The sequence below is a fragment of the Pseudochaenichthys georgianus genome, chromosome 7 (genome assembly GCF_902827115.2).
Source record: "Pseudochaenichthys georgianus chromosome 7, fPseGeo1.2, whole genome shotgun sequence".
In the NCBI taxonomy this organism is placed as follows: domain Eukaryota; kingdom Metazoa; phylum Chordata; class Actinopteri; order Perciformes; family Channichthyidae; genus Pseudochaenichthys; species Pseudochaenichthys georgianus.
The window spans coordinates 22,256,497-22,278,265 of NC_047509.1; the positions used below are offsets into that span (position 1 = coordinate 22,256,497).

Here is a 21,769-nt window from a genome sequence, read left to right on the forward strand (position 1 = left end):
CACTTTCTGGAGGGGTCAGAGCAACCATTCATAGTCTGGACGGATCATAAAAATCTTGAGTACATCCGAAAAGCTAAGAGACTGAACTCACGTCAGGCAAGATGGGCTTTGTTCTTCACTCGTTTTAACTTTTCCTTGTCATTTAGACCCGGTTCACAAAATGTCAAGCCAGATGCACTTTCTCGTGTTTTTGATCCTGAACCCTCGGCAAAGGAAACAAAGCTCATCCTTCCACTAAACTGTGTGGTTGGAGCGGTAACTTGGCCAATAGAAACAGAGGTGAAACGAGCTAACGGTGTGAGCCCGACACCTAAGGGTTGCCCCCCAAATAGGTTGTTTGTTCCTCAAACTGTGCGTCCTAAGGTCATTCAATCGGCTCACACCTCGCTGCTCACCTGCCATCCTGGGGTAAAAAAAACCATACGTCATCAAGCAACGGTTCTGGTGGACATCTATGGAGAAGGATGTCAAGGAGTATGTGGCCGCCTGCACCATCTGCGCCAGGAATAAGACCTCTTCCAGGCCCCAGATGGGTCTGCTCAGGCCGTTGCCTATCCCCAGTCGGCCCTGGTCTGACATCTCAGTGGATTTTGTCACCGGACTGCCAGAATCCAAAGGTAACACCACCGTCCTCACGGTGGTGGATAGATTATCTAAAATGACACATTTTATTGCTTTTCCTAAACTGCGATCGGCCAAAGAAACGGCTGAAGTGTTGTTGCACCATGTTTGTCGTCTCCACGGTTTTCCCAGGGACATCGTGTCGGACCGGGGTCCTCAGTTTGTCTCCCGTTTCTGGAGGGAGTTTTGCAGCCTCATCGGGGCCTCTGTCAGCCTCTCTTCCGGCTACCATCCCCAATCAAATGGACAAACGGAGAGACTGAATCAAGAACTGGAAACCTGCCTCCGGTGCCTGGTGTCCCAAAACCCAGCTTCTTGGAGTAAACACCTCACGTGGGTAGAATATGCCCACAACTCATTGCCTACCTCTGCCACCGGATTGACTCCGTTCCAGTGCGTCTAAACGGTTACCAACCTCCCATGTTCTCCGAGACAGAGAAATAAGTCATGGTTCCCTCGGCACACGCACGTCGGGTCCTCCTTAGTCGGGTCCTCCTTAGGACTTCGGCCCGCATGAAAAAAGCGGCTGATCGGCATCGCCGTCCTGCACCTGTGTACAGACCGGGTCAGAAAGTGTGGCTATCCACCAGAGACTTGCCCCTGAACGTAGTCTCTAGGAAGCTGGCACCAAGATTTGTAGGCCCATTCACTGTGGCAAAGTGTATTAACCCTGTGTCTGTTCGTTTGCGCCTGCCTAGATCACTCAGAGTCCATCCAACATTCCACGTAAGCAAACTCAAGCCGGTCAAGGAAAGCAAAATGGTTCCCGCTTCCAAGCCCCCCCCTCCTCCCAGGATCATTGATGGAGGTCTGGTCTACACTGTCAAGCGTCTGCTGAAGGTCAGAAAACGAGGAAGGGGTCAGCAGTTTTTAGTGGACTGGGAGGGTTATGGACCGGAAGAGCGGGAATGGATCCCATCTAGCTTCATAGTGGACCAGAACCTGATAAAGGATTTTTACCAAAGCCATCCTGAACTCGCTGGGCCGTCCGGAGCCGTCCGTAAAGGAGGGGGTACTGTGGTGTCTAGACAGTTGTGTTAAGTTAATTTATTTAGTTCAGTCCTTTTGTCTTTTGTCTTGTCTTGTGATTTCCTGTTTTATTTTGTAGTAACCTTTCCCTCTCGTTTCAGAGCATTCCTGCCCTGGTGTGTTTTTCCCGCCAGTGTGATTGTCAGCCCCTCCCTTAATTGTTGCCACCTGTGTCCCCTTACCTAGTGTGTATATATAGTCTGCGTCTCCCTTTGTCTTGTGTCAGTTTGTCTTGTCTCGTCAAGCCTGCCAGTCATCCCTTGATCGTGTGAAGTATATTTTTGATAGTCCATGTCGATGTTTTTTGGTTTAGAGTTTTTGATCCTCCAAGTGAGCGTTTTGTGTTTGACCTTAATTAAAAGACCTTGTTAATTCTGATCTGTTTCTGGTGTTGTGCGTTTGGGTCCTGAGCCTCGTGACATTCTTAACATGCATTGATTTGAGTGACTAGGATAAATAACATGGGAGCTACATGTATGGAAAAAACTGAAATGATCTCCTAAAAAACGAATTTGTAAACTCAATACTACACATCTATTATTTAAAAATGAGTGCCACAAAAGACACATTAGTTTTTTTGCATCACTTTTAATCATTTGGGCGAGTTAGCCACAGTGGTATTGAAACTCAAATTAGTTTTGTGTCATGCTAAGAGTAATTTATTGACGCTCTTTGAGTGAAACCCTGCAGTTAGGAGTGAGGGCTGGATATGAGCTAACCGTCCTGACTGCAGACTTTAAAACTGAGTAAGAACACTTGGTATGCTACCCCTTTAAACTTGCAGAAGATTTCACAGTCTAACATGTAAACACCAGTGAGCTTCTCTCTTAGTATGGGATATCACATATAGTCCAATAGCCATTTGTTGACAAAAAAAGTGCTTTATAAATTAAGAAAAATGTGATCCTGACCTCATGACCGGAGAAGTCTGTCGATTGTGTCTGTTGTGGGTTAACACTGCATCCACACCTGTAATCCACTGTACATCCACTGGGGACTCTCACACCACACAAAACTTCTGCTCCACTCCTCTGGCTGTAAATGAGTGTGAACTGTCATGAAAAAACCTGCAGGTGTGTCATCAGCTTGTTTTAAATAACACAATACCTCCTTCACGGAGGCATGTTAGAAACATTTCGATTTGTTTCGAGGTTTGATCAATATTTAAGCTACACAGGGTGAATTCACATACTGGCAGTTGAGAAGCGACTACATTTCCCATCAGCCACTTGGGGCGCATCAATGTTCCTTTTTCAGTGCTGTTTCTTTTAGTTTTTTTTCTTTAGTCAGCAGCTGGAACAGCTGGATCAATGCGCGACTGCGCAGCAGCACCAGATTTTGAGGGGAACAGTAGAGATTTTTAGTTGAAAATCGGTGGATTATCTGTGTCGTTTTTCCTACACATTCAGTTTTTACGTGTTTTTGCTTTCTTATGATCTAATTTCTATTTTCTTCTGTGAGTTCTAACTTTGGATACAAATATTTTAAAACATCTATTTGGTGAGTTTTTTTCCGCCTAAACCCGGGTATTTGCTCCCTGTCCAGAGTGTGTGTGGCAGTGTGAGCTCAGCAGCATCAGACGGTTAGTTTAGTTGAAGAGCCTCCGGTGCCAACGCCTCTTTCCCCCCTCTGCACTTCTGCTGCCCGGCTGGGAAACTTCAGCTCGCACCGACCAGAGGGCTCGTTTCAAGGCGTCTCCCTTCAACTCATGAGCGGCTAAAGCACAATCCAACGCTAAAGAAGTTTTGTGAGAGTGAACATGGGCTGCACGATCAGCGCCGAGGACAAAGCTGCGGTGGAGAGGAGTAAAATGATTGATAAAAACCTGCGGGACGACAGAGAGAAGTCAGCCAAAGAAGTGAAGCTGCTTCTGCTCGGTATGAACTGTGTTATTGTATAAATGCATGAAATCTGTTTAATAACTTTTCATTGTCACTTGTTTAATGCAGTGTTCAGTTTATGACTGCAAACACTCCTCCTCCTTCTGTTGGTTTAATGCAGCTGTGTCTCATCATGCCTCCACTGAAAGAACTTGTAGAAGTAAACCAGATGTTTGTGGAGAGGAAAACTACACGTCCTCAGCTGCCTCAGAAATGTTTTTGATCAATCACTTGAATCACTTGAGTGCACTATTTGTTTGCAAGCAAACTTTAACTGCAGCTGCAGGTAAATGCTGACCTGGAGATAAAGCTTGAACACTAAAGAATGGGAGCAAAAGCTTGTGTTTGTGTTATACTTACCAGTATGAATATCAATTGATGTGGTTGTTTTGAATTAAAATAGTTTGATTTGGAAATTGTTAAAGCTAATAATACACAAATATTTCTCAGCTTTTTCCATAAACCACTTCTAAAATAGCCTGAGCCTCCCTATGATCACATGTTCAAGGTGAGGAGTGTCCAACAGATAACCGACATGCTTTGACATGCTGTTTCTTGCTGTATCTCCTCATGATACAGCCTGTATGATTAATTGTAAGGCTGCAGCTGATTATTCTCTACTAATCTGACAATAGCTTGACTAGCCTTAATCATTTGGTCCATCAAATGTCAGGAAATTAAAAAAAGCATTTGTCCTCATATCATTCAATTACCTGTCATATAATTAAAACATAAAATCCTCACAATTTCAATGCCGGGATTCAGTTATGTTGGACATTGTTGCCATATAACGATTGAAAATGTAAAATGATCGCCTATTCATTTTCTGATTGACTTATGGATGACTTAACTCGCCTCAATCTGTGCGAGTAGGATTTGTAGGTTGCTTTTTGTAAACACAACATGGAAAGTCGGCCCCTCCTCTTTGGCTTAACAAGTTCAGCCATATTCAGTCTGGCTAGCTAAGGGGCATAGCTTTTGTGTCCAGACAGAAGAATTTAGCAGAGCTGCCAAAGCTTTATACTCAGACGACACTGATTACAGTCTCAGGGCAGCACAGAGCCCAGGGGAGAAGAGGCCGAGGGCGAGGGGCTGAGAAACAGGCAGAAACATCCCAAAACACAACGAGACAAGAACGCACAGGTCAGCAGATACAGACATGATGATTGAGAGAGGTTTTTCTTTTTAGTTATTTTTTATGAAATCCTCATTTTGATTTTGACTTAGGTAAAGCATTGTGTGTTACAGTGAATATCAGTCAGACTCACTACGATACAACATGGTACTGGTTCAAATATTTAACAGGTTCAGTGTTGTGACTTTTGGTAACTATTTCAGCACTCCCTTATGCCTCTACTGACCACTGATTGTATTTAACTACCTGCTGCTTACATACTGACACACACTTGGCCGATACTGACAATGTGGGTTTGCATAGAAGTGCCAGAGGGGTTAAATGCCCCCAGTAAAGCAACCTTTTTGTGCCACGTGGCCCAGAGCAGGGACTTTCTCACTGCATACTGTTTCTGTATCTGTTTATCCTACAGATCCTTTCTGAACTGAAATTGAATTTCCCCCTGGGGGATCAATAAAGGTCCATCTTTCTTTCTTGCTCTTCAAGCATTGTAGTTTGAGACTCATCAAAATGAAGCAGTGTCTGACTTGACCCCTCATCATGCGGTTCATGGTCTAAGTTGGGTGATTTCCTATCTCAGATTTGTCTTATTTGATTACCTAAGAGGCTCTGAGAAGTAAAAGTATCTAGTATTTCACAAAAATGTAAGAAAGAATAAAACATTTTCAGCAGCAATCTTTTTTAATTTATTCCTTTATTAATGTGAAGGCTACTCAAAATTAGACTTTTTCCAGTGTCCCGACTTCCAGTTATTTGACTTATTGGAATGGCTTGAGGTAAAATTCCAAAATAAATAGTAGTAAATAATAGTATACATTTCAGCTGAACCTGCAGTGAAGAACAAAGGGGAAATAATGTTTGAAGGTGCAGTATCACCCCTGTGTGGTCTTCAGGGTACCAAGTGTGCACTTCCTAGCTGATTATACAGATGCGATGCCCTCAACCTTTTGGTTGAACTTTTTCAGAAAATATTGTGCAAGAGTAAAATATATGTAACAAAAAAAATATGAGGAAGTTCTGCAATTCTGTAATTTACTGAGATGTTTTTTTATACTTCCCGTAACATTATCCCATGTAGGCAGAATAAATGAGAGCACTGAGTATTTGATAAAATGGATGAATCTGATTTAGATGCGGCTATTCAATTAGTCAAAGGAATTAAATCATCACTACATTTATTCATGCTGCAGGACTTCCTGAAGGCTCTGCAATGATGTTGTAGATTATGCCCACAGAGTTGCATCATTGTATTACTTGTAAAAAAAAAGTCTTCTCATCACACGCTTTTTTCCTCGCAGTGGTTGGTGGTTATTAACCCAAAGCTAGACTTTCTAAGAAGAATCAGTCAAAGGGACGAATCAACTAACTACAGAGATTAAAGATTGTATCTGAGATGTGTTCCATGTGTTCGATTAGAGAAAAAACTGTAATATGAAGTGTCATTGTAAATCAGATGAATACATATGTCCTGCCGTTTCCCTTATAGTATTTGTTCTGGATGACATTACTGATGGTGACATTATTCTCTAAACAAGGCAGTTTATTTCCCTTTATGTTTGCAGGGATTTTTCTTACACCTCGATCAAGAAGATATGGCGGAAAGATAGATAGATTTGATAGATTACAGTCTGATCTTCATTGTTTTGTTGTGTGAGGAAGTTGTGTTAGGTAGACCTGAGTGTTGTGAGGAAGTAAAAGTCCCATAGATGTGGTTGTTGAGATGAAGCAACTAGCTGATCTTTGAGGAACAACTGGGCAGATAGGTGTGGTGGTGCAACAGTACAATGCAGTCTCATTGTACTATGGACACACTCATTTTCTGACCACAGCGTTGAGGGGTTTAGTGATTTTTCCAGGCAGTGCCCTCCACTCCCATGTCTGTGCTGGAACAAGAGAGTTATAGGGGGAAAACAAAAGAGGAGTTCTGCTGCTGCTCTTTGTACAAACCACAAAGCTGCAGAGCTTCCTCCAATGAAAATGGTCTCCTATTTGACCACGAACAGTAATTCATAAAAAATCTGCATTTCAGATTCTTGCTAAATGAGGCTTGGTTTGGAGACTGACTCCTGCACGGCTCAGTGAATCTCTGTGTGAAGTTGGTGGAACTGGCAGGACGCCAGGGTTGTCGATCAGCCAAAAAATGCCATGAATGAGAGAATTGGTGACTGAAAGGAATCAGCACAATTTGCCGTCCCTCTCTGTGTGAGCTGTGTGAGCGGGCATAAATCTATTTTGCTGGTGACAGCTTAACCAAAGAATTTGTGGATTTAATTATTGCCGACAGGCCATCTGAACATATCACTCTACTGCTGGCCTTCTTGATAAAATACATCTTCAAAGTATTCCTAAATGCCAGACAATATAATAATGACAATGCATCTACTTATTTAAAAAAAAATCTCATTCTGACTAATTTGCTGATTAAAAAAAGAAGAAGCAGGTATTCATATTTCAATTACTGTCCCTGGGAATGTCTGATAATAACTGTGGTTATAGTAAATATAAGAAGGCTCTACTCCCAGTGTAAACTCCCCCCAGATGTTTATGCAAATCATTTCTCACTGGTTGTGCAAGCTTGACATCTAATCTTTCATGTGCATACATGTTTTTATGCCTCTTTAATCCAGCTCTGGCTGATTTTAGAGTGAGTCAATCTGAGGCACAGATTGCAGCTTCCACTGACACAAAAGTTAAAATCTTAGCTCTGACTTTCTAAATCATGTATTGAAAAAGTATTTCGTATTTTTTTAACAGGTATGTGCTGTCCGAACCTCATCTTTGTCCCACATGGTCTAGGCTAGGGGTTAGGATTCCTGGGTATAGGCCTACCCTGAGAAAGTGTGGAGCAGTTATTTAGTGTTGTGAAATGCAGAATATAAATGTCACTGTATGTGTCATGCTGTGTACACGTTACATAATATAAACGTATTTTCTAATCTACTATATTTGGCCAATCAACAATGGATCAAATATTTCCCATAGAAGTCAGTAGACTTGTTATGTTTAGCATAGCATAAAGTCTGGAAGCGGTGAAATAGCTAGCTTGTCTTTTTTTTTTAGGGTTCTGGACAACACAAACAATATATATACTGCGTTATTCCATCTAACACATATCTTTTCTCACTGCTTTAGTGACTCCTGAAGGTTGTCTTCTCAGAAGGGCTAAGATGGTGTGAAGCTGGTGCCCACATCATAACCAGTGCCTTTAAAGACATTTCAATATCTTTGCTTCCTTTAAAGGGGAAGGTCATAAAAAGAAGAATGTCTCTAAAATGATTACAACAATTCCAATTGAATCCTTAAATGTCTGTGTTCATATTTAGTTATAAAATGTCAATGCAGTCATTCTTTGCTGGTTGATGGGGGATGATGCTGATTTTGGGGAGTACAAAACTAAGATAAACCCCACAGATGGGACAGGGAGGAGTTGGCGTTTTTAGTTTTTAGATTGCATATGGAGTCTTTAATCACATGTGATGTTTTTATGACCGCTCTGCTCTCTAACGCCCACAGCAGCATGATATCTGGGATTGTCTCTCCAGTGGAAAAACACTGTCCGAGCCAGGAGCGAGACAACTGTTTCCTGTTGACTGATTGTTGTTGAAATACTGTAAATGAGAAATTATTTTCCCTCTCACCATTATTACAATGAACTTCATTGTAACGCATGCTTTGTGAGGTTTTGATATCATCTGGGCCACTTGTCACAGATGGACAATGTTGTGAAATCTCTCAGTTCCTAAAAAGACCTCTCTATTTCCTATGATGCTCAGTGTGTTCAAGCTTAAGGCTGTCATATACAGATTTGATGGTAAGCAGTTAGCATATGATACCTCCATGTGACTATATACGTTCCTCAGGCCCCCCTTAAGTGTCTTCATTTCAAATGAATCATAAGGCTGCCTTTTCCTCGAATTTTTACGCAAATATACCGTACTGCACACCGTGTGATGATGCATTATTAAATGAGTTCAGATTGTGCAAGCGCTATAAAAAGCTAGTTTGATCCGTCCTTCATGTAATACTGAATCTGTCAGATATTAATTTGGCTGCTCTAATTACTGTCCCTCTCTTTCAGGTGCTGGGGAATCTGGAAAAAGCACACTAGTCAAGCAGATGAAGTAAGTTACAGATTCCTTATAACACTCAACATGACGTTATATGCAGGGTTTCCACGGTTAAAGTCCCCACGCAGCATTCTCATCTGTTTATCATTGCTAGTGTCATTTTCTGGTTGTTAACGCCATTGTAACACATAATCACTGATGTTCCGCTGTAACGGTGGTGGACTCATCAGAACAGAGTGGGCGAGCTGACCAATCAGAGCACACTGGGCTGGGGGGTGGGGCAGGAGCTCAAACAAGCCGTTTAGGACAGAGAGTGAATACACATACTATACAGAGATGCTGTATGAGAAACCAATGTCTACTATTCTAGTAGACCTCAACAATGGAATTATGATCAGTAGAAATGGCCATGACATGGGACCTTTTTAAAAGGACTTAAATGTAACTAGTTGAACCTTTAGAAAGCTTACATCAAACACTAACATACTGCTAAAAAACTCTGACGATATTCTTGTATTGCGTTGACGAAAGACTTTTAGCTGCAGCCTTGTTGTCAGAGGTTAGTAATGTTTGGGAGAGTATTGGTCATAAACAGGGTTCATCTTTGTTAAAAAAAACACTGTGTAACTTAATGGGGACCCTCATTTCATTCTGCTTAGGCATTGTAGGAAGCCCCCTTTTGCATAACATGTTAAACAATGGCCACAGAGGCCAGCCGTACCCTGGCAGGACGTGAATAGACTCACCCAGTTCCCACATTAGCCATGCTGCATGCTCACAGAAGTTCAAATTCCAGCACTAATGACAGTGTGGCATGAAATGTTTCAATACTGTAATCGTTCCACATTTGTTAAATCCATTGTTCACACTGAGTAATATTTATCTGGACTCTAAAAACACACTTTAATTTTGTCTCTGTGTCAGAATCATTCACGAAGATGGCTACTCAGAAGAGGAATGCAAGCAGTACAAAGTGGTCGTGTACAGCAACACCATCCAGTCCATCATGGCCATCATCCGCGCCATGGGTCGCTTAAAGATAGAGTTCGGAGATGCTGCACGAGCGGTACGTTTAAACAAGACTTTTAAAGAGCCACTTCCTCATTTATGATTTGAATCACCACAGGAACAAAATTACATTGTCATTTTTTGCCAGGACGATGCCCGCCAGCTGTTTGTCCTGGCGAGCTCTGCGGAGGAAGGCGTGTTGCCGTCCGAGTTGACCACTGTGATACAGAGGCTGTGGGGCGACGTGGGAGTTCAGACGTGCTTCGATCGATCACGAGAGTATCAGCTCAACGACTCTGCTGCATAGTGAGGACTCTGACTACTTACTAACTGCAACCTTGTTAAATGATTTAAAATAGAGAAGACTGCACTGCCATTCAAGGGAAGAAGTCTGTAGAAAAATGATTAGATTTGGCTTTCATTCTTTAATTTATTTTAAAGATTCTTTTGGGCAACCAGTGCTTTTATTGTAGAGACATTTTAAAGGAGGGAGACAGAGGGGATGACACATGGCAAATGGTTCCTGCCTGGATTGAAACCGGTCCTCCGCTTGGAGACCTCGCCCCAGTACAAGGCTCTACTAATTGAGCCCATATTTAATTTTGTTGTCAAAGTTAAACAATCCATCATGAGTTTATTTTCTTTTTCATACAGCAGAAAGGTAGTCAATGAATCATTCTGTCAATCCACGGGAAAATAATCAACACCCTTTCTGTTCCTTTTCTAAGGTGAGGACTAATAGGGAAGTTTGAAATTGCGTCATTCATCTTCTTACCAAAAAAACTGACATTTCTTGTTATGTTGATCTCCTCTCACAAGTATAGTTTGACTCAGTTGTTTTTTTCCTTCATGTCTGTTACATTACCACTGGAACACAACGGGAGGCAAGATGTGTCTTGTTCTTCACACTCTTGTGTCAGCTTGTTGTACTTCTGATTGCATTCCTGAAAAAGGAGAAACATGGAGGGGAAACTGACTACGGGAAAACGGTTTCAGATTATTATGATAGTCAACTACTAGATACAACTGTCTGATGAAGTTTAGGAAAAATGCGAACAAGTAGTTTGAGCTAAATATAGTCCAGTAAACCTTGGGTTTGTCTGCTACCGTAAGGTTTATCTCCCTGAAAGAAAAAGAAACTCAAGGACACTCACTATGTTTTGAGAACAGCCGAGCTTGTTGCACATTGTCCACACTGCGAGACAAGAGGAACCAGAGCAGTTAGTCTGTTTTAACTCAACCCACAAGGAGCCAGTGTTTATCACGCAGCAAAATATGAGCCCATATTTAGTATCATTCTGTGGAGTCTGTCTGCACAGCAAACCCTCCACTTCACCAGACACAAGTGTCCACTTTGCAATACATTGTCCTTTTTCTTCTTTGCTTAAGGTCTTCTCAAATACATCCCCATCTCTATTATAGTATGACTGCACTGTTCAGGAAAAAAATAACTGAATCAATATAAAAAACTTTTGGTTGCACATAAAACAAATCTAATAATAACATTGAAAAATACAATAAATGATAAAAGGAAAAGAAATAAGAAATGAAAAGCATAATTGTGTCCATTTTCTCTCTACAGGAAACTGCAATTTTCCATTCAAACATGGCTGCCAAATAGCATAACATGTCTGAGCACAGTCTCTTGTGAAATGCAGTGTAAAATTATGTATAAGATATTCACTCTGGCTTATATAGGTTGGAACAAAACGTTCTCTTGCATTTAAGAAGCATACTTTGTCTGGCTAAACCATGTTGGGTTAAAATAAATTGAAAAATTGTTTTTATAAAGCACATATTGTGAGCTGCCTGTACTGCAGATACTACTAAAGTAAAAAGTGTCCGGTGATATGTGTATTTGCTCACATGTTTTCTGTCTCCCAGCTACCTGAATGACCTGGACAGGATCTGTCAGCCGAACTACGTCCCGACTCAGCAGGATGTGCTGCGTACACGTGTGAAGACCACTGGCATTGTGGAAACTCACTTCAACTTCAAAGATCTCTACTTCAAGTAAGTATACCTGTAACTCATGATGGATTTTTGTATATAGTTTTACCTCTTTAAATGCAAGTTATGATGAGGCTTTAAAAAAAGGAAAAAAAATAATCTTGGAGTCAGTGACATAACACACTTTTAAAAAAAAATGTTTTTATCGTGATTAAGAAATTATTCAAACATATACAAATTGCAGAATCATACTCAACATAATGGTACAGATAGAGCACAATAGAGAAATACAGAGAAAATAGAGAAACATTTAAAATAACTTTGAGTTAATAATAAGAAAAACCCAGTTTTCTTTAAAGAGTTCACTGACAGTTTGACAGTTTTATCATCACACTCACATACAAAGTTGGTTTAAGTAACAACATCTTGGTTTCACATGCTTTAAGTTTAATGCAATATCTCACCTTTTCCCTCATAGTATAAATAATATTTTACATTAACCTGATCGCAGATTATTTGGCTTGTTTTTTTGGGACATTACATACTTAGGTGCTGATTTTATAACTGTCTTTTATAACACCCATTAGTTGCTGACTGGTATTCCGCCGAATACGACCCACCTATGAAGCAGTAAATGTGATCTCTCCAGTCCTTTTACATTATGTTATTATCCAGCTCCTGTACTTACAAATATTGGTGTAACATTAACCGTAATAGCCTCCCTGGCCTGCCTCTCTAACCTCATCAAAAAAAATCGCAGGATCTGGAAATGTGTAATCCCTGAATTGATGTGGAAGCATACAATTCTGCATCAGTTAGCTCAGTACTGATTCAGTGTGTCACTCAGGGCCTCAGGTGGAGACAAAGGCATGTGTGTGTGCATGTGTGTGTGATTGTGTGTGTTTGTGCTCTTGCCCTGGATTTACGAGGACACTCATCTTCATGAAACACTGGGGGGAAATAGCATTAGAAGCAAAATGAGCATGCATTCAGTGTACATGCAGTCTCTGTGTCTTTGTCTGCAGGATGTTTGATGTCGGTGGTCAGCGCTCAGAGAGGAAGAAGTGGATCCATTGTTTTGAGGGTGTCACATCTATCATTTTCTGCGTAGCACTCAGTGACTACGACCTAGTCTTGGCTGAGGATGAGGAGATGGTTAGTAAAGGATACATTGTTTGCATCTTAACACATATACTAGAAAAAAGATGTAGAAAACGTTAATGTCCCTACACAGGCAATTTGTGATACAGCACAGTAAACATTAAACTCATTGGAGACATCATTTAAACTGAAAACATCTGAGACAATATAGTCCATAATCATGATCTAAGAAATAAGAGATATTCTTTTGCATAATCCTTTGTGCTGCATGCCCACAGGTCTATGAAAGGACATAACATCACAAGAGGTGTTACTAATAAAAGCATTAATGATGGCTCTGCTCTTTTGAAATGTGCTATAAAGTAATGACAGTGTGACAGTGAACCAGCTTTTATAGCTTGTAAGTGCTGGCAATGACACATTAGTACCCTTTTCATTTGGACTCAGCCACTAAAAGCCATGTAAAATATGTTTTTATAAAGAGGCTCTGGTACATGTGGAATTGTATTTTATGTGCCACACAGAGCCCTTGGTTCAGGTTGAGTAGACATCATGCCAAACAGGCTCTGACTGGTACTGTTAAGCCCCCCCATCACCCTGAAACTAAAGCAGTTCAATCAAAATCAATCATCATTCATTTTAGGGTTATTATGACGATATCTCAGTGTTGACAATAACTTTTACATTTAATATCACATGATTGGTACACATCAACTGTTCTCAGGTGAGTCCTTACTGCAACGGAGCATGTTGGAATTCAACCCCAGGCCCAGGCATGTCATTCCCTCTCTGGACCTTTATGATTATCTTCAGCTGAACTGCATAAAGGCAAAAAACTCAAAAATAATGTTTACAAAAAATATGATACCATTGTTTAAACAATTATCATCAAATCACAATTCGTATGCCTTTCTGTGGTCATGGTTACAGACACTATGTGTAATTGTTTCTATATATATTACCACAATATACTTACTATAAAATATGTTGGTGTTAATCATGTTGAAAAAATCAGACATTGATACAACCCTTATTATTTTATAATCAACTCTTGTGTGTTCTGTGAAAACAAATCATCATCTGCTCTATCCTCAGAACCGGATGCATGAGAGCATGAAGCTTTTTGACTCCATCTGCAACAACAAGTGGTTCACACTCACCTCCATCATCCTCTTCCTCAACAAGAAGGACTTGTTTGAAGAGAAGATCACCCGGAGTCCGCTCACTATTTGCTGGCCCGAATACTCTGGTGAGACGAAGCGATGTATAAACCTTTTCTTGAAGTGTGACGTGATATTATCCGCTGGTGTGTTATTTGAATGTTTTGATCAGAGCAAATATGTAAGTATCTATCTGTTGAACAGCTGGGTGATATAGCCAACATCTTCTATGAAATTGTCCTTTCTTATCTCGAATAGAATATATATTGACATTAAGAAATAAATAGTCTATTTCAGGAACTTTATTGCCAAATAAACAGTTTTAGGTGACCTAAGAAGCCTAAAAGGAATTTGATGATATATATTGTCATCATTCACAGCCCTACTCTTGTGCATTTGAGCATTTACTTCCTGGCAATTACCATGCTAAGATAAGAGAATAGTTGGATCTCATATCTTGAAATGATACTATATGATTTAGCTGTTGCAGCGAGAGAATCTTTTTGTTGAATAGGCTTTAAATAAACAACATCTCTTTATTATGTAAATGCTCGAACAAGTGACACATGTGAACGTCATCAGCCACAAGCTTTTTTAGTGTAACTGAATAATTTACTGCAGCTCATTCTGCTTGCCAAGTTTATTAACCACAGTCATACTGATGTCCATAATTGATTTGGACAGTTACATCTATTTATAGATCTGCAACACATGATTTGGTGTCATGGTTCATCATTTTTAACTTCTTCATACTAAGCATTCCTAAAGGTGTTTCTGCACAGCAGTCACATACATAATTGAACAGCCGCTAGCAGAATAAAATGACCTTGAAAGATCATCCATAAAACAAATGTACAAAAACCTGCCTCAAAAGAAAATTACAAAAGTTAGTTCGAACACTGGCTTTAAATGACAGCTTCAACTGGTCATAGATTAATGCCATGTGTTTAACCTACATTGTAAACAAGAGAAAGAGCTGACAGGATTTTTTAAATGTTAATTATAACCACGTTCTTTTTATGAATTACCTGTTTGTTTTTTTACTGCAGCTGGGAATTCGTACGATGAGACTTCATGTTATATCCAGGCCCAGTTTGAAGACCTTAACAAACGAAAGGGCACCAAGGAGATCTACACTCACTTCACCTGTGCCACAGACACCAAGAATGTTCAGTTTGTGTTTGACGCCATCACCGACGTCATCATCAAGATCAACCTGAGGGAGATCGGGCTTTACTAAAGCTTCAGGCGCTGCAGGTCAGCACACTGACCTTCACCTGCACTACAGCTCCTGCACAGCGCTGCAGAGATGTGGCAATAACAGTTTACCATGTTAGGTTATTGCATCACTGCAAAGACCGTTTCTGTGATTTCACTCATGTGTTGGGTCCAGAGAGTTAAATATCTTCATGACAATTAGATGAATACAACTCAAATTAGCCAATATAATCCTATAACCTTGTTCACCTGAGTTTTTATAGAATGTCGCTAAAATGTGTCAATTTTATGTTAGGATACATACACAAAAGATTGACACTGGCCCTTGGAAATTCAAGGCGTTGTGTCATAAAGTGAGTTCAATTTACCCAAAACCTGTATAATTAATTTGAACTGAACAAACTGTGGAAACACCTATGGGTCAAACAAAAAACCATCAAATCAAATAATCAACTCCATCCACTGATGAAGGCTGTGTGATATTGTTCAATGATCTGGAAATAGCATTGACCCTGCGATAGGATTATAGACTGCTTGATCATTAAAATATTCACAAATCCACAAAAACATTGAACAAAATAGATTTCTACACTTATCTAAATTATGAGAAATACAGAACAATATATCTACTCTCTGAACTTTTAATCGCTAAAAAACAAGTGTTCCCTTCCACACACCCCTGTGTTATGATGGCGTTTGGTATCACCCATGAGCAGCTACATTTTGCATGTTTATCAGTGTGAAGATGTCCCCAGTAGAAAGCAGTAGGCCTAATGGTAATGTAAAGAAACAAAATGCACTTAGACAGAAGTTAGGAGTCTTTGCTCCCCATTACTAAATTCAGCTAACTCGTTTTACAAAAGGAAATGGAGAAAAAGTACACATTTAAGATAAACGTGTTTGCTTGTTTTGTAGTGTGCATTACACGTGGTAAAAGGACATTTAAGACAAAGTAATTCAAGTGTGTGTGTTTGTTTTGATGGAAAATGCTAACATACTTAACGTTATGCTAACAAGCTACATTTTAAATACCTGGCATGCTAAGTGTTACCGTCAAAACATTAGCATATGTTACCATGCGAACTGTGGATTTAAGTTTGAAGTTAAAATTACAGCTCAGAATGATACAAATATTTTCACGTTTGAGAAGTAAGTATTTCACTCATTCACGCATTTATTAGGCACATGCACACCTGTATCAAATACAACAGCTCTCATACATTTTACCTTCGCAACGATGATGATTTACTTTCTTAGAGATGTAGTCATTTATTTAACTGTTTGTATAATCTGTTATAGTTTGAAAGTGGTTTTTAACAGGACTGCCTTTTTGGAGATTTTAATATTTAGCACTCCACCATGTATCATTAAAGCTAGATATCCTTATCAAAACGATATAAGAAACACTCCAGTACAACACCATCACTAACTGAGTAACATTGTTTTAAAAGTTATTTAAAAAAAGGATTATAATAAACTTTGAACAGGTAGAATATATGATAATCTGTGTAGGAGCTTTTCAACAAACCATTTTTGTAATGGTTGGTTAAGACCCAAAGCTGCCTTGTAATAAAAAAATAGAGCAGCTTATACATGAAATTGTAAATGACATGTTCTGAAGCATTGCATTTATATTCATTATCTATTTCATATGGCCATATTTTTATGTTTTTTTCCTTTTCCTTGCAGGTGTCAGGGGCAGAATTGGGACTTCTGGGCTGGTATGTCTTGTCTGCAGAAGGAGAATTAGAAAGTAGGTGTTACTAAGGACTAAGCTGGTGCCATGCTGCATGCAGGACCTAAATTCCGCAATTTGGGGACTTGATACCACCATTACTCAATAGATGTTATGATGCAGAGCGCAGTGGGAGGAAGTGAAAGTGGTGGAGGAGGCTTGTGAAATGATCGCTGTGAGATTTGTGAAGTCCTGTCATATACAAGACCTTTGCATCAGTCTGGGGCTGACAGGTAAAGCTCCTCTGATGTATCTGACGCATTTATAGTTTGTCTTATATGTACATGGACCAAAACAGACTGCCTGTTTATCAGATCCATTTCACGGTTTCACAGCTGATGTACATTCTGTTCACTTTTTTTCTGTTACAAAGCTTAATTCTGTATTACATAACTTTTATTGAATATTTGCATATAGTATATTTAAATTTTTGGATGTGTGAATGCGTTAAATTATGCATTGAGAAGCGTTTTGTTCGGGCAGTTTTGATGTATATAACGTAACCTTTTGGGTCTGGGATTAGTTAGCAAGAGTGTAATGAACAAAGTAGCAACACGGCTGTCTACATAGTTAATAGTTAATCATTTTTAACTTGACAACATTGTACTGAACAATATTTTTGTACACATCACTGCAAATCAATTTGTAAAGGGAGATCTTGATTTCCCTGTGTTTTTTTCAAAGGGGGTATAATATGACCTACTTTTATCACTAAGGTCAATATGGAATTTTTTGTTTAGTTAGTGATGATATATTCAAGGATTATTCATTGTCAAAATGCAGCACTAGCAAGTGAATTCCTGAAAATGCAGTTTTTCTGTTGTGCAACAGGAGGATAATAAACAAACAAAACAATCGTAGATATTATCTGTGCGAATAATTATTCTAAATATTTAAAATGACAACATGGGTAAAACATGGTCCATGAACTTTGGCCTTTGAGCACCAAGCATCTTTGATGTAAACTCACAGCCGCCTCGTCTCAGCGGAGTGCATCGCTCTGTCCTGTAGCCGGGTTTAGCTTAGCATTGCTCTCTCTTTCCTCTCCTTCTTACGGTGGCCCTGAAGTGCAAGACACCACAGCATTTCACAAAACGCCACAGCATTTCAGAAAACACCACAGCATTTCAGAAAACACAACAGCATTTCACATTGGACGGAAAGGGTATTCCTTTAGGGAGAACACTTCTTGTTTGTGATTGGACAGAGCCAGCCAGAGAAGCACTGCTGTGATTGGTTGTTTTTGCTGCCAGTCAAGAAATGACGCTTCGTGATTGGTCAACACCCGACAGCGAAATGTGTCCCAACCTTTATATATACACAGTCTATGGTCCCAACCAGAGTTGGGTGTAACGCGTTACTGTAATAATATTACTTTGTCGGTAACGGAGTAGTGTAACGCGCTACTTTTATAATCCAGTAATCACACTACAGTTACTAACATTGCCCCGACACGCGTTACTTCGTTACTTTCTAAAATCAGTCATCATCAAACCTCAACAAACACCTGCAAAGAACACATGCTAGGTGAAGCTAACGCACATAGCTGTTGTTTATTTATATCACACACACGTAGTTCTTCTTCTCTGTTTTCCGGTTGTTGCTTGTTTTGAATGACGAATACACACTACCGCTGCCTGCTGGTAAGGAGAGTTATTGCCACTCACGCATGCGCAGTTCGTACGTGCTCGGCTGAAGTCTGGCTCCAGTGCAACACATGGCCAACACGCAGGAGAACACGCTGACGCAACAGCGTGAGCAGAGATAGACTGTGCAAAATATACAGATAGCAGGAGACAGAGGACAGCCACGGTCAGATAGCAGGAGACAGAGGACAGCCACGGTCAGATAGCAGGAGACAGAGGACAGCCATGGTCAGATAGGAAAACATTCAGGAGCTATCTGGATCAGTCTTATGCGACAATGGAAACTGAACTAAAGAGAACATTTGAAACTTTAGCAGTCTGCGTGATCTGCCTGTAGGGAGGGGCGGGCCGGCCCTGCGAGTAAAGTAACGAGTAAAGTAACGAGTAAAGTAACGAATTACTTTATGTAGATAGTAACGAAGTAGTGTAATATATTACTTTTTTTTAAGTAATATGTAATATGTAATATATTACTTTTTTTTAGTAACGACCCCATCTCTGGTCCCAACACATCAGCCGTTAGCACACACTCAGAGCTCACAGCTCCTCATATCTGTTCAGAAACTGGACAAAAGTTAAACATATACAAAACACAGACTGTCTATGTCATGGCGAATACAGTCGCTGCTTTATTTATGTCTGTATGACGTTGTTGTGAGCGTGGACGGAGCAGCTACAGGTTAGTTTAGCCTGATGGGTCCGATTCCATTCAGAAAACACGCATTTTAAAAGCTTTTCGCCTGCCGTCTTGTCTGCAGACTTGTCAAAGCGTTAATTCATGGTTTTTACTAACCGTTATCAGTATGTAGTTACTTCGGCATCACTTTGAAACGTGTATTACAATTAAATCACGGTCAAATATGTTCATTTTGTTGTAGTTGGTATCTCCCATAGGATTTACATGGAGATACGCCCCGCGCCCTCTCCAGCGCCTCTTGTTTGAATGACAGGAGCAAACACAGCTGACAGCCGCGGTGAAACTCGAGCGATTAGAGCGATGCGAATATTGGGTGGTCTACCATAGTATTTACATGGAGATAAGCCCCTTAAAAACCATGAATTAATAAAGCATTAATTCTGTGTTTACTCCTGTCATTCAAACAAGACGCTGGAGAGGGGGCGGGCCGTATCTCCATGTAAATCGGAATCGGATCGATCAGGCTAACTAACCTGTAGCTGCTCCGTCCACACTCACAACAACGTCATACAGACATAAATAAAGCAGTGACTGTATTCACCATGACATAGACAGTCTGTGTTTTGTATATGTTTAACTTTTGTCCAGTTTCTGAACAGATATGAGGAGCTGTGAGCTCTGAGTGTGTGCTAACCGCTAACGGCTGATGTGTTGGGCCAATCACGCAGCGTCATTTCTTGACTGGCAGCAAAAACATCCAATCACAGCAGTGCTTCTCTGGCTGGCTCTGTCCAATCACAAACAAGAAGTGTTCTCCCTAAAGGAATACCCTTTCCGTCCAATGTGAAATGCTGTTGTGTTTTCTGAAAAGCTGTGGTGTTTTCTGAAATGCTGTGGTGTTTTCCGAAATGCTGTTGTGTTTTGTGAAATGCTGTGGTGTCTTGCACTTCAGGGCCACCGTACCTTCTGTATTGGAAGCCAAACATCTCAAAAGCCTGGCCATTGTAGACACCAACTATCCCGCCGCCCTGCACCGTCCAGCAGTGGCGGAGCTGAATCCTGGCCACCCTATTGGCCACCCCAAACACCCTCACCACGGGGGCCCAAACTATTTTAGAACATTAAGAAAAAAATGTTTAAGTAACCTTTCATCATTCATCAAGAATTAACATTAATAGAACGTTATATTGAATTCATTCAACTTATTTTCTTCCAAAAGTTAATTATCCAAAGCCTCTGTACACCCTCTTCTATTTACATGTAATGGTTTGGTCTTGCCTCCAAACGCACACAGCACTTTCTTGCAGAGAGTGAGAGCATGTTAGGAGCAGGGATGCTAGTACTTACGTGTGTACGATGTCTCAACGACTTACAAAGTCAGGCTTTCAAAAAGAAAAGAAAGGAGAGAAAGACAAGAGAGAGGGACTAAAGGGTGACAGTATGTTACCCAGTTTTTCAAAAGAAAAGGTGGGTGTGGTTCATGACCATGAGTGGTGGAAATGTGTCTGTTAGCTTAGCGTAGTCCATTGTAAATAAATTGTTATTTTTTTTGCTGACATTAGTACTGTTAATATCTAAAAAGAAAATACAGAGGTTTTTAATTTCACTGCTCTTTTAGCTGACATTTAATAAATGCAGGTACATTTTTTGCAGCTATTCATACTAAATCAGTTGTCACTGCCCCTGGTGCCAGGACCAAAAGAATAAGATCCATCTCTAGGCTCAGCACCCCTGTCCCCCATAATGCTGAACCTGAACCAGCTTTTCTCCCAACTGAAGGAGGTGAGCAGCATTTTGTTGAATGCCACTTAGTGTAACATATCTGAAGGGAGACTGGAATACAATATATATCAAAACAAAAAGCTAACATCTAATTTCAATTGTACATTTCAAACTGTATTTTTCCACATATTTAAATTATATTTATTTGGATTTATGCATTCATGTTGAGAATGTTCCATTCAAAAATGTTATTTAAAAAAATGCATTTACACCATAAAAGATGACTATTGAGATCTATTGTCAGGAATTTTAGTCTTATATCAAATAGGGAATTCTACTGCAGCAGAATGTTCCACGTCTGCACAGTGTTATGTTTTCACAGCTCAGTGTCAGTAAATATTGTGCAGTTAGTATTGGACTACAAGATAGATGCAAGCCTGTAGGCCTACAGGTTATTTAAAGCATAAATGAGTCGGTTGGGTTCTGGAGGTGTGGTTACAGCAATTGTGCTTGGTTAGCTCATAGTGCTGCTGATAACCATAAGCTAAACAGTATGGATATTGCATTACGTTTGTATAATGTAAGCTTCGTTGTTACTTTGCCAAAAATAGTTACATATACTGAATATTATTTGATCTATTCCACCACTAGCTTAATCCCAAATAATGTAGAGGTGTGTTGTGGGTGCCTTAAATAACCCCTTATTTTCTAGTGAGATGTATTTTTATGTTCATATAATATTGATTTCAATGCCACCCCAAAATGATCACTGGTTCAATCCTGGCCACCCCACTGAAAATGTCCTGGCTCCGCCACTGCCGTCCAGTCGAACGCTCCAACAGAGCAGATTCAACAGAACT

The 21,769-nt window shown here is 40.1% G+C and overlaps 1 protein-coding gene across 1 annotated transcript; it reads left to right on the top strand.

The window, feature by feature from the left end:
* Positions 1–2,957: 2,957 nt before the first annotated feature.
* On the top strand, positions 2,958–17,758 carry gnai3 (guanine nucleotide binding protein (G protein), alpha inhibiting activity polypeptide 3). Its single transcript, XM_034087183.1, has 9 exons — positions 2,958–3,527; positions 8,744–8,786; positions 9,657–9,798; positions 9,889–10,046; positions 11,625–11,753; positions 12,716–12,845; positions 13,887–14,040; positions 15,001–15,208; positions 16,859–17,758. The coding sequence occupies exons 1-8, from the start codon at positions 3,410–3,412 to the stop codon at positions 15,189–15,191; spliced, it is 1,065 nt and encodes a 354-aa protein (XP_033943074.1). The 5' UTR covers positions 2,958–3,409; the 3' UTR covers positions 15,192–15,208; positions 16,859–17,758.
* The last annotated feature ends 4,011 nt before the right edge of the window (positions 17,759–21,769 follow it).